This window comes from Priapulus caudatus, unplaced genomic scaffold (assembly GCF_000485595.1).
Source record: "Priapulus caudatus unplaced genomic scaffold, Priapulus_caudatus-5.0.1 Scaffold1976, whole genome shotgun sequence".
NCBI lineage: Eukaryota > Metazoa > Priapulida > Priapulimorpha > Priapulimorphida > Priapulidae > Priapulus > Priapulus caudatus.
The window spans coordinates 30290-44459 of NW_014579037.1; the positions used below are offsets into that span (position 1 = coordinate 30290).

The following is a 14170-nucleotide window of genomic DNA, read 5'->3' on the forward strand; positions in this document are numbered from 1 at the left end:
GCATATGCATATAGAATATCCCAGTCTATAGGGCTAATACTACTCTACTAGTTCTATATATTATATTAGGAGTGAATCACACGCTTTGTTTTTATTCATTCCTGATTATATTCATGGCGATAGTCCTAGAGCTCTCTATTGTATTTTATACTCTATTATATTTTACTTTACTATATGCTAACACTGCTGCTAGATTTAGTGATAGCGTTATATATCTCTGCACATTACCGTAAAAGATATAAATGCACAGCACACAGGCGTGATTCATAATTGGCCTTTCTGAGAGTGAGAGCATGTCTTCAGGCAGCGTCCATCCTACATACGGAGCGCAGCTCTAATGAACACACACACGCGCGGACCTTGTACGGTAGGGCGTACGCCCACAGTACCCCGAGCACGCCCCCGCACCCTACGGGGAGTCCAGTATTCGCGATGGCTGCAGATAAAGGAGTGTTGTTGGTCGCGTGGCTCGAACAAAACGGAAAATATTGTTCTGGGGTGGTGCGCGGTTGGTAACGTTGGCACGCGGGTGGCAGCGCATCCCTCTCATCAGATGTTAATGGTCATCAGCGTTCGCTCGTATTATGCAAAACTAGTACGCAATTATATCGCGGTCTCCTCGCGATCAATGTTGGCTCTACCTTTGTAGACATTCGCTTCGCCAAAAATGCTTTGTGCAAGAGTTAAAGGTGCTACACAGGTTGAGTAAGCTAAACATCAAGTCAAGTCTGTGTTCCAACCGCAATTTATTGAATGTTGTCGATTGCTTTTGCAATTTTAATTTCAGTGACTATACCTCGCGATTGTAGTTATTGCAGATAGCGTACTATGTGTAGTGTATTGTTTTGATGTTTATATACGCACAGTTCCGATGCGTTATAAATGAATTAAAACATACCTTTCTACGTTTATATAGCACCGCCATTTTGTCTCTGCCTAATTTGTCTCAACGGAAATAAACGGAACATACATACATACATACATACATACATACATACATACATACATACATACATACATACATACATACATACATACATACATACATACATACAGAAGATACATACATACATAAATACATAGATGGAGGGATGGGTGGACGGATTGATGAATAAACAAATGTAGTGAAAGATTTTAATATTCAAATATGTGACATATATGTCATGACACAATCGAATGTAATTCATTTGACCGAATCCGTGTACAAACCTCTTCATATTTTACAGCGCTGTTAACATAAAAATCCGATTCCTTGTATTACCACGACACGGACGTAACCAGAACTCTTAATGCGTTTGGGGACAGACAAAGGCAGCACGGGCAACGCAAGCTAATTCGTTTAAGATTTCATCCGTTCTGCTCCGTTATAACAAAGTTTCGTCAGTAATACGAGACGCTCGCTCCAACCAAGCACTGTGTTTCATGGTCTATGAAATATGATACCCACTGCGGACGAGTCTGTTCTGCAAAGCATTATAATAGCGACTATGCCTGAAGCTACCCGCTGTCTGCTCGTCCGCATTATGATGAAAACATGAATGCTTCACATATATGAAAAATAGCGAGACAACGAAAAACATTTTTTTGAAATGATTACACAATGATTAGGCACACGCAACCGCGCTATCTCTTTTCCTCTGGTTGTTTATGAAATAAACACAAAACGGTTTATTCGTAAAATTCACAAGGTATTCTTTCTCTATAGGCGCATTGTCATTGTGCTCGCATCCTCTTTATAGTTTCAACCTCCCGCCATCGATCAATATTTACTGCCTTCGTTAGATGGGGTTTTCCGAAACCGTAGGCATGCGCGTATGTATATATCATCATCCTCAAAAACATGCACATGCCCGCAGCAAATGCGCGCCGTTTCGTAGTGTTACATACGGGATTCGAACCGCGGCAATTTTTTTCTCACTTATTTCTTCCGCATTTTGGCATTTGAAACGCAGAAAGGTGTTTTAAATTAGCACTCGCTCGACGAGAGTATCGCAACGACATTGAATTCTGACAAAATTCTGCGATTTGATATGTACTGCGTCGTTGATGCTACGCCACTGTATTTCCGTCAGCTTCAGGCAGTAATTGTGGTGTTGGGTGACGCGCGGTTCCCAACACTCACTCCTTCCCTCATGCGTGTACACGCTGTGCTGCGCTGCATTATCACAGTGTTCGTGGACGCAGCGATATGCAGTATTCGAGAGTATATGCTACATTAACTGTACTCGTAAATCTGCCCCCCCCCTTCCCGGTTTCGCTCTCTCCCTCGCCCTGCCCTCTTTGTTTCTCTTTCAGCCCTTTCTCGCTCTATTTTCGTATCTCTTTCTTTCGGTCACTCTCTATCTCTCTCAATATCCTTTTCCTTCCACTATCCCTGGCCCATTTATTTCTTCCTCTTTCGCACTTTCTCTCTCTCTCTCTCTCTCTCTCTCTCTCTCTCTCTCTCTTTTCTACGCGTGTGCTAGAAGTATATGCACGATATTCACATGTATGAAATCGAATTAAGCGTTTTCACTGTTCAACCTGTACAAGAAATCGAATCTGAAAGGGGTCCGTTTATTTATACTCGATCTACATTGCCATAGTCGCTCACGAACAGGAGATCATATAGCTATCATTTAATATCAAAAACGTGACTTTTGTCATTCTAATGACAAAAACATAGACTGACACATAAAATATATGACTACGTTAACGGTACCACAAACGAAACCTAGAAGTATATGTTATAGATAATTGATTAATTCCAAGACATGTCAAAAAACGGTATGCATGCAGCGTTTACTCTATCGAAACGACGCTCGCTGCAATTAAGCTATCAGCTGACTTTATGCGTTCACATACCAGAAAAGCCGGTGTTTCCATTGAACATCTCCCATTTTAATAAATAGTTAAACATTTAAGAGACTAGAAATAATTTCCGATGTACCTTGCTTGAACCAAGGAATTTCCTCCAATCAAGCAATTAATTAACAACGTTTACGAATAAGGTTCTAAATATAATAAATAATTAAGTATTCCTGATTCACTTTACAGTTCTGGTTCGCGTACATGAAACAAAACCAAAGGTCTGTCTTGTCGTCTTCTCTTCCTCTCTTCATTGACTCTCATTCTAGAGTGTAAAATACTGCAACAATTATCGCGATGATACTGCGCTTAAACATAGCCAATATCGTATTATCACGGTGCTTAACACATACAATAATTTTACACAATATTAGCACTGGAAAATATATATATACACCCAATTCGCATAAAACGTCTCTTATTCAGCAGCATGATTTACCACATGCTCCTGAGCTAATATCATGCACGCACGTACTGCGCAACGGTACACGATATACACTTATGTATATTACCATTTCTAAGTATAGAAATCCACATTGAGATCATATTCGGGTAAACGATGCCGTTTATACGCGCTTATTCATACTTATACACGCGTTTTCACTCGGGAAAATGCGAGACATAAAGTTACACGACGTCTGATTATTGTTTGACCTGTAGCATCACAGCACTGTACAGCCATATACATATAAAATAACATGGAACTTTGAAAATCTAACCTAGTCGCCACAGCACGTGTCCCGACATCCTACTAATTCTTCGCGACGTATATAGATTTGAACCAGATTAATATCTCGTGTTCCACTACGAACAAGACTTCAGCTACGATGGGGAATATCACCATGGTTTGTTTGTAGGGATTCAATAATGGCCGTCATTTGGCGGGATGCTCATGTACTGTGAAACCAGGGTTTGTGAATGCGGATGTAGAATAGCTACAGCGTGCTTCTGCTTTACCATATCTGGAAAACAAATTCGATGTTCACTGTATAATGTTACACAAGACTTGTAAGGACGAAAATTGAAAAGACGAATAAAAAGAATATATCAGGCACAAAGATGTTTGTTACATATCGTTGCTTACTATATTATATGTATGAGTATTAATGCATGAGTAATAATGCATATATTAATGCATATATTATGCTATATTAATGCATGAGTATGCGGTAACAGCAATTTTATTATGTGTTAACATTTTACTTCTGATATATGTTGTTTGTAACTGTAATAGGGGAGAACAGAAAAGACTTACGAATAAAGTTAGTATTATGCGCATTGCTTGTAGGCAGGAAGTAACAAGGATTTTTACTATAACAATTCATTTTTGGAGCCGTGTCCATGCAAAAATAGTCTACATTTTTTTCTGTTTTCTAACGTCCGAATGGTTTCTACAATCGCTGTGGAGGATGTTTATATTTTTCTAGCAAATACTTACCATCTAGCACGCTTACTATATATTATATAAGTAAATAAGTAAATAAATAAATAAATAAATAAATAAATAAATAAATATATACATACATACATACATACATACATACATACATACATACATACATACATACATACATACATACATACATACATACATACATACATACATACATACATACATACATACATACATACATACATACATACATACATACATACATACATACATACATACATACATACATACATACATACATACACACACACACACACACACACACACACACACACACACTTACCACACCACACACAACACACACATACCATACAGCGACAGACAGACAGACAGACAGGACAGACAGACAGACAGACAGACAGAAGACAGACAAGACAGACAGCCGACAGACTAGACAGATCAGACCAGACAGACAGACAGACAACAGACAGACAGACAGACAGACAAGAGACAGCTACAGACAGACAGACAGACAGACAGACAGACAGACAGACAGACCAGACAGACAGACCAGACATACATATAAATGTAAAAGGAGTTCCATGCAAAATACAGTTGTTTACTATTGTATGCGATTCGGAGTATACTCGTATGCTAACAATCCTCGTTCAGTAGCACGTCTATTTTCTAGCAATCTATATCAGCGCGCATATATGAGATTGTCGTACTTGCCAGTGAGAGTTTGCAATGGCTTTCCTCCAGCAGCTTACGGTTGTATTGGACCATGCGCTCCGCTTCACTCTGACCAATCATGGCTGGGTTCTCCACAGCAAGCTGATGCACGTCTGGACTGTATGTCAAAAGGCAAATCCAGCAACGTTATAGTAGTAGTGTCATTAAAGTTAGTTTGCATACTAGTATTAATATTATGTTGATGTCTACTATTAGCATAATAACAGTAACGAGTAGAGTGTTGTTTTAGGGGTTGTCTATCATTGATAATAGATTTTAGACGCTAAGCATGAATGTGAAGTTAATTTTACAACTGTATTACAGGTCCAGTCACGAAGCCATGCCATGGTCTCATCAAAGTCATCCTCTATACTTTAGGCTTACAGATGTTATGTATTTAAACAGGCTAGCATGGCGGGTTGTGGTTCCACTAAACACTTAATTAGGGGTTTCGGTGAACTATTGATGGTATATATATATATTCGCAAAATTAACATCAATAATTTCTGCCGTATGCATTACCACTTATTTGTATCAGCTTTTTTTGACGAAAAATATACAAGTAAATAATAATAATGAGTCACTTGAAGATATGTCACTGGCATTTGAAGATATACTAATAGCAGAAGTGAATATATATATATATATATTTATTTATTTATTTATTCACTTCTGCTATTAGTATATCTATACAAGTAAATAATAATAAAGAGTCTGTAAATACTGCATTTGAAGATATACTAATAGCAGAAGTGAATATACATATATATATACGCTTTATTATTAATTACTTGTATATTTTTCGTTAAAAAATCTGATACAAATAAGTGGTAATGCATACGGCAGAAATTATTGATCGTTAATTTGCACATCAACGGTTCATCAGCCGTTGCGATTAATGCAAGATAGCATATGTGGCGATATAGCGATGGTGTAACTGCTGTATATTCTTCACTGGAACCCTATAAACCTACAGCCATTACTGTATACCTCAATCGGTAGTATATACTATCAAGAGTCCATAATAGAAATTTCCTATCATGCACTTATGATACTATATAGCATAGAATCAAATTAGCGTGAATAAAATCAAAAAAATGTTTTTATACACTCCGGATCAGATCATATGCAGCACAGATGGGAGTGTCGGACATTGTGAAACTGTAAGATGCTATATTTGTCTCTAGCAGAACTCTGCATTGTATTCGCAATCTCAGCCTTCCAGCCAATGAAGACCACAAAGTGTGCCAATATAAATAAATACGTTCAGCTGCGCACACGTGTCCACTCTATATACCTTATGAGGTTTCTCGCCCGTGAGCAATCAAGCAAGGCGTCACCGTGCAGCGGGGAAACAAACACCTTTAGTGTTCAATGCGGTCGAGGTCAGGAGTGTCCCAGCGATACATGGAAATTAAATACGGTTGCAGGTGTTGAAAATTAGTGCGCATGTATATAGAGGAAAACTGGGTTTGTGATATTCACTTATACTTGCTCTAGAGAAGACAACGGACGGGGGCCCGCAGTAAGACTCAATACGTGTGCTGAAAGTGAGTGAATGTACGCTGTGCGTGCGTGCGCGAGTGTACGTGCGTGCGTGCGTGCGCAAGTGTACGTGCGTGCGTGGCCGCTAGCGTGGCTTACTTACGTGGCCGTGTGTGCGCTGGTGTGTGTGTGTGTGTGTGTGTGTGTGCGTGTGAGTGTGCATGCGTGCGTGCGTGCGTGCGCGGCGTGTGTGTGTGTGTGTGTGTGTGTGGGCCGTGTGTGTGAGTGGCGTGTGAGTGTGCTGCGTGGCGTGCGTGCGTGCGGGCGTGTTGTGTGTGTGTGTGTGTGTGTGTGTGTGTGTGTGTGTGTGTGTGTGGTGTGAGTATTGCGCGCGTGCGGGCGTGCGGCGGGCGTGCGTGCGCGCGCGCGCGCGTGCGTGTGTGTGTGTGTGTGTGTGTGTGTGTGGTGTGTGCGCGCGCGTGTGCTGTATGTGTATGTGTGTGTGTGAGGTGTGTGTGTGTGTGTGGGGGGGGGGGGTGTGTGTGAGTGTGTGTATGTCTGTTTAACTGTCTGTCTGTCTGTCTGTGTGTGTGTGTGTGCGTGCGTGCGCGCGCACGTGTGTGTGTGTCTGTGTTTGTGTCTGTGGGTGAAAGTGAGTGCGTGCGTTCGTACATGTTTGGATCGCTGTTGAAGACATTCTGATCTATTGTATATACCATTTTCTACTACACATTTTTGTACCATCACACAACGCAATACGCGAATCATTTACTAGGTGTTAATTAAAAATAGCACTGTATATAATAGCCATCTAATTAGTTATATTATGAAATTGCGGAATAAATTTTTAAAACAAACATTTGTCGAAGCATTACATAAGGGGTAATTTTGTATTTAATGAATGATTCGACCACATACATTTGAAACGTCGAAAAATCTGTTAGGACTATTTGTTAACCTTAAATTATTACGACTGATTATTTGCATAAGTAAAACCTTTAATAGTAGTAATTATAGCCATAATGATTACTCTATAGCAGTAGCGTCTGGTGGAATGAATTATGGAAATTAGTATGACAAAACTACCACATCACAGGTTTATCGCAGCATATACGGCATCGTCTTCTTACAAATGTGCTCGGTTTCCATGACTACATGATAGCAGGAAGCATATATTAATATATATATATATATATATATATATTATAGATCTAATTAGTACGTTAATAATTATGAAATTGCGGAATTAATTCCGAAAACAAACATTTGTCGGAGCATTACAGGCGTAATTTTGTATTAAATTTTAATGAATGATTCTACTTCTTATATAATATTATATATATATATATATATATATATATATATATAATATATATGCATATGCATATAGAATATCCCAGTCTATAGGGCTAATACTACTCTACTAGTTCTATTATATTATATTAGGAGTGAATCACACGCTTTGTTTTTATTCATTCCTGATTATATTCATGCGATATGTCCTAGAGCTCTCTATTGTATTTTATACTCTATTAATATTTTACTTTACTAATATGGCTAACACTGCTGCTAGATTTAGTGATAGCGTTATATATCTCTGCACATTACCGTAAAAGATATAAATGCACGCACACCAGGGCGTGATTCATAATTGGCCTTACTGAGAGTGAGAGCATGTCTTCCAGGCAGCGTCCATCCTACATACGGAGCGCAGCTCTAATGAACACACACACGCGCGGACCTGTACGGTAGGGCGTACGCCCACCGGTACCCCGAGCACGCCCCCGCACCCTACGGGAGTCCAGTATTTCGCGATGGTCTGCAGGATAAAGGAGTGTTGTTGGGTCGCGTGGCTCGAACAAAACGGAAAATATTGTTCTGGGGTGGTGCGCGGTTGGTAACGTTGGCACGCGGGGTGGCAGCGCATCCCTCTCATCAGATGTTAATGGTCATCAGGCGTTCCGCTCGTATTATGCAAAACTAGTACGGCAATTATTATCGCGGTCTCGCTTCCGCATCAAGTTGTGCTCTACCTTTGTAGACATTCGCTCCGCCAAAAATGGCTTTGTGCAAGGTTAAAGGTCTACACAGGTTGATGTAAGCTAAACATCAAGTCAAAGTCTGTGTTTCCACCAGCAAATTTATGAATGTTTGTCGATCTGCTTTTGCCAATTTATAATTTCAGCATGGACTTATACCTCGCGATTTGCTAGGTTATTGCAGGATGCGTAACTATGTGTAGTGTATATCGTTTTGATGTTTTATATACGCACAGTTCCGATGGCGTATAAATGAATTAAAACATACCTTTCACGTTTATATAGCACCGCCGATTTTGTCTCTGCCTAATTTGTCTCAACGAAATAAAACGGTTTGCAGACACAGAGCAGCTTCGTATACAACAAACCTGGGGTGTTTTTTGATGGCGTACTCCTACTAGATGGTCGGTGCAACACCACTGCGATTACCACTGGCCACAATACCACTGCAATTACCACGTGCAATACCACCGCCAATTCACCGACACAATACCACGCAATCCACTGCATTTACCACCGCAACACCTATTGCCAGATACCACTGCAATTACCACGCAATGTCACCGCAATACCACCGTATTACAATTCAAATACCACCGCAATACCACTGCAATACCACCGCAATACCACATGCATTACACCGCAATCCACTGCAATACCACTGCAATACCACCTGCAATGTCCCGCAATTATTCAATTGCAAATACCCCGCCAATACTCACTTGCAGCATACCACTGCCAATACCACTATTAATACCACATGCAATACCAGTGCAATTACCACTGCAATACCACCGCAATATCACCGCATACACTGCAAATACCACCGCTATACCAACCGCAATACCACCGCAATACCGCGCAATACCACCGCAATACCACTGCATACCACTGCAATACCAACCGCAATACCTGCAATGCATTTGAAATTACCCCACTGCGATACCACTGCAATCCACTGCAATAACCACTGCAATACCACTGCAATACCACCTGGCAACATACCACTGCAATACCACGTGCATAATACCACTGCAAATACACTGCTAACCACGCGATACCTACTGTAAAAATAACACTACCGTGGCACTACCACTGGCAATACACTGCAATACCACTGCAATACCCTGCAATACCACCGCTGGATACCACTGCAATACGACTGCAATACCACCGCAATACCCACTGCAATACCCCGGCAATACCCACCGCAATACCACTGCAATACCGCCGCCATACGCACTGCAATACCACTGCAATACCACCGTAACTACAATACCACCGCAATACCACGCAATACCACCAACGCGCAATACCACCGCAATACCGCCAATACCAGCCGCGAGATCGCCAATAACCACGCAATACCAGCCGCAATACCACTGCAATGCATTTGTTAAATACCACTGCGATACCACTGCAATACACCGCAATACCACTGCAATACCACTGCAATGCATATTGAAAATACCAACTGGGATACCACTGCATTTAATACCAGCTGCAATACACACTGCAATAGCCACTGCAATAACACTGCAATACCACTGCAAATACCCACCGCGCATACCCTAAACCTGGCAATACACTGCAAGCCTGCCATGAATGCCCACTGCAATACCAACTGCCAAATACCACTCGCAATAGCCACAGCGATACCACGCGAACTACTAGTGGCAATACTCCCGGCATACCACCGCAATACACCGCAATACCACCGCATACCAGCCGCAATCACCGCCCAATACCGCCGCAATACCACCGCGCAATACCACACGCAAATACCACCATATACCACGCAATACGCACTGCCAACTACTAACACGCACCTTGGCAATTACGCACGCAGAATACCACGCAGCGATACACTGCAATACCTGCATCACTGCAATGCCCGCTGCCATACCACTTGCAATACACGCAATACTACTGCAATACCACCGCGATTAACCACTGGCAATACACTGCAATACCTACCGCAATACCACGGCAATACACCACAATACCACCGCAATACCGCCGCAATACGCGGCAATACCACCGCAATACCGACCGCATAACCACCGCGAATACCACCGCAATACACCACCGCAATAACTACCGAACGACGGCATATACTACTAATACCACCGCCATACCATACCGGCATTACCACCCGCAATTACCCGCAATACCACCGCATACCACCCAATACCACGCAATGACTCACGCAATACCACGCAATAACCACCGGCAATACCACCCACCATACCACCGCCCAATACCGACCGCAATACACACCGCCAATACACCTGCAATACCACCGCAGTACACGACAATACACACGCAATACCACCCGCAATACCACCGCAATACCACCGCAATACCACCGCAATACCACCGCATTACCAGTGAGTCTATGGGTATGACCATGAAGCACCAACTCTCCGAACCAGAGCATAACCACGTTGCTCTGGATAATTTACATGACTTCTGGGTACATAATTTTGCTAAAGAATTCGAAGGTATGTACGATTCATTCGCACGGATGATATAAACATATATTCGCGAATTTCACTACCGATTGAATGTATTGTTATTTCTTGTAGTATAAACAATTATTTACAGTCATTTAAAATGACCGTGTTACGTAAATAGTACTAGCAATTTGTCACAAAATATTAGCAATGATTATGAAAATTATATATAATTACGGGTTTTCTTTTACTCTGTCTTGTTTTATTGCTGCAATATATCGCTTATTTTACCAGTAGGTTACCTATAAAGGAGCATTCAGGATTCACCCGCACCGTCTTTTTACCTTTAACAGAACATTTGTATTTTAAACTAATTTAAACACGATTTTATCAAGTATGAGTGAAAAAAATGCGAGAATGTATTTACTGTCGTTTGTGCCTATTTTTAATTCAATTTTTAAAGAACTATACACCTAACAAATCATTACATCTTAATTGACATCGCCAATTTAAAAAAAAAACTCCTGCTAACAATGCAGCGAATTTTTAATGAAATAATAATGATGTACTGGCGCCCAATTAAATCGCGAGCGTACGTCTGTAGAATGCGTTGTTAATTTACACCTATACTCTCACTCCGATCGCTTTACGACTAAACCAGTATTCGTCTAAAGTAGTCCCAAGTGCCTGCGTGTATGATTTTCCATTAAGACACTTGCAGGCATATATAAGACTGTCTGTGTGTAATGTTTCTACCATTAAATGCCCACATGTGTAACCGTATTCGTGGGTACTCAGAAGCTATTCTGAAGGTAGGCTAGATAAACGGGCTGGGTAAAACTGTAATAGTTTTGCTATGCTCTAAGGTATAAATTCAAATATACTATAAATAAATAATGTGGCCTGCGGATGAAACACATACTCGCAAGTCACACGTCCGGTAAATATCTCAGATAATCACACGAGTGAGGTAGAGTATAATCAACAACACGTACGTTGTAGTTAAAGTATGGTGTTTGTTTTTGTTTGGTTTCCAATGCTGTAACATTAACAAAGGTATTTCAGTGTATGTACGCTACCCCAAGTACGCCCTCCGAGCCGCACTAAAGCCAGTAAGTGGACAGTGTCTAAACTTTACGCGCTGCAACTAAATTCTAGTTTATCACCCCGGCTAAACATATCCTGCTAACTAGCTGCTCCGGCTACATAAAAAAAACTCCTGCACGCTAAAGCTAGTAGTTTAGTTTAGCACATTTGCTAAAAAATGAGGGCCGGGATCCCAAACTAGGATGGAGCAGTGAACGGTGCCTATACTCTACGTGCTGCGGCCTAATACTAGTTTAACACACCGGCTTAGTTTGGCACATGTGCGAGAAATGAGGGCCGGGGTCCCAAACTAGGATTGAGCAATGGACAGTGTCTATAATTTACGCGCTGCGGCCCAATCTTGGTTAAATCTCTATACTCTTATACTCCTACAATCCTAGTTATATCTCTTATACTCTAGCGTGCTGCTTACTTGGTTCGGTGCATCTGCGGCGTCCGGTCGCGCTGGCGTCGATTCTTGAACCAATTGCTGACCTGCGTCAACGTCAGACCCGTCTTCTTCGCTAAGTCGCGCTTCTCGTCTGGCGTCGGATAGCGGTTCTGCTTGTAACAGTCCTTCAGCGCCGCCCGCGACTTCTCCTTGAAGCAATAGACTGTCTCCTCGCCGTCCCAGATCGTTTTCGGCAGCGGGTACTTACGCCGCAGTCGGTACTTGTCGACGGCGCCCAGGGGCCGTCCACGGATTTTCTCCGCTTCCAGGTAGTGCGCGCGATACCACATCTTTTGTAACTCGACGTGGTACTGCGCGTCGAACGCGTGGCTGTCGAGGATCGCGTACAGCTCGCGGAAGTTGCCGCGGTGGAAGGCGACGGTGGAGCGAGCGCGCAGCACGGCCTCGCTGCCCCGCAACAGCTCGCTAGGCGGCAGTGACCAGAGGAAGCGGGCGAGCCGGTCGACGTGCCCTCCTTGTTGCAGCGCCTCGCACACACACGCCACCTGCTCGGGCGAGAAGGTCAAGTGTTTGCCGTCTCCCGCCGACGCGCTCAGGTTACCGTCCGTCTGCGAGGGACTGCCGCTGCGGTACTCCTCCTCCTCGGCGCCGTGGTCCGGCGGCGGCGGAGGGTGGGTGGCGTCGCTCGTCGATAGGTTCTGCGGCTCGTTGCCGTGTTCCGGGCTAAGAGACTTGTCCATTTTCATCTGGCTGCGACGACGAGCTACACCCGCGATGACATATTCCGGCGATGAACGTTCGGAGACGCGAACGAAACAAGATGGTTTACTAGGTCTGTCGTTCGCGTATGCGAATAGCACCGGCCCTCGGCAATGTGCGTTGTTACTACGACAACAGGACGTCTCAGGTGACGCCTATGCGACTAAGCCAGACTGAAGCGGCTCCCCGGCAATCTGCATCGAGTGATCTGATTGGCCGTCGGCGGCACCGTGCAGCCAATCATCGCTCCGCAGATACGATAGTATCTAGACACCAAAGCAGAAGAGATCAGAGGGGATTATAAAAACGAGAACGAGAGGAAGAGGAGCGAGACACAGACAGACAGAGAGAGAATTAAAGAGAGAGAGCGAGAGCGAGAGAGAGAGAGAGAGAGCAGAGTGAGTGAGAAAGAGAGCTCGAGAGACGAGAGACAGAGAGAGAGAGGAGAAAAGAAGAGAGAGTCAGGAAGACCAGGGAGGAGAGACAGACAGGAGAGACGAGAGAGAGAGAGATGAGAGACGAGAGCGAATGTGACGAGAGCGCAGAAGATAGAGGAGAGAGATAGGTGGAGAAGAGGAGAGAGAGAGAGCGAGAGAGAACTCGATGCTTTCTGGCAAGCAGACACGTGCAGTTCACGTGTGCCCATTTTAGAAATCGTCGTTGTAAAAAGGGACACATGTACGAATTGTAAAATTATGCATAGCAGGAGCGAATAAAAGCAAGCGTTGGCATACGAGCTAAGGTGCGTGGAGGGACGGCTGGCTGCCTCGACCATTGATTGAACAGGAAATAATATGCTTAATCTAGCAACACCCGTGGGCACGCATTGACTGCCACTTTTGCCGTCTGAATCATGAAATAACGGTATTGAACACGAATCGTATTTACTGCCAATGCCTCAATGTTTATGGACACTATAATAATACCACATAAATGCTATTCAAACATCCTAGAGAACAAA

At 42.8% G+C, this 14170-nt stretch overlaps 1 protein-coding gene across 1 annotated transcript; it reads right to left on the reverse strand.

Annotated features, from left to right (window-relative positions):
* Positions 1–2535: 2535 nt before the first annotated feature.
* LOC106818016 (homeobox protein six1-like) lies at positions 2536–13190 on the reverse strand. Its single transcript, XM_014822729.1, has 3 exons — positions 12472–13190; positions 4969–5090; positions 2536–3809 (listed from the first exon to the last, which is right to left on the reverse strand). The coding sequence occupies exons 1-3, from the start codon at positions 13188–13190 to the stop codon at positions 3709–3711; spliced, it is 942 nt and encodes a 313-aa protein (XP_014678215.1). The 3' UTR covers positions 2536–3708.
* Between the last annotated feature and the right edge of the window lie 980 nt (positions 13191–14170).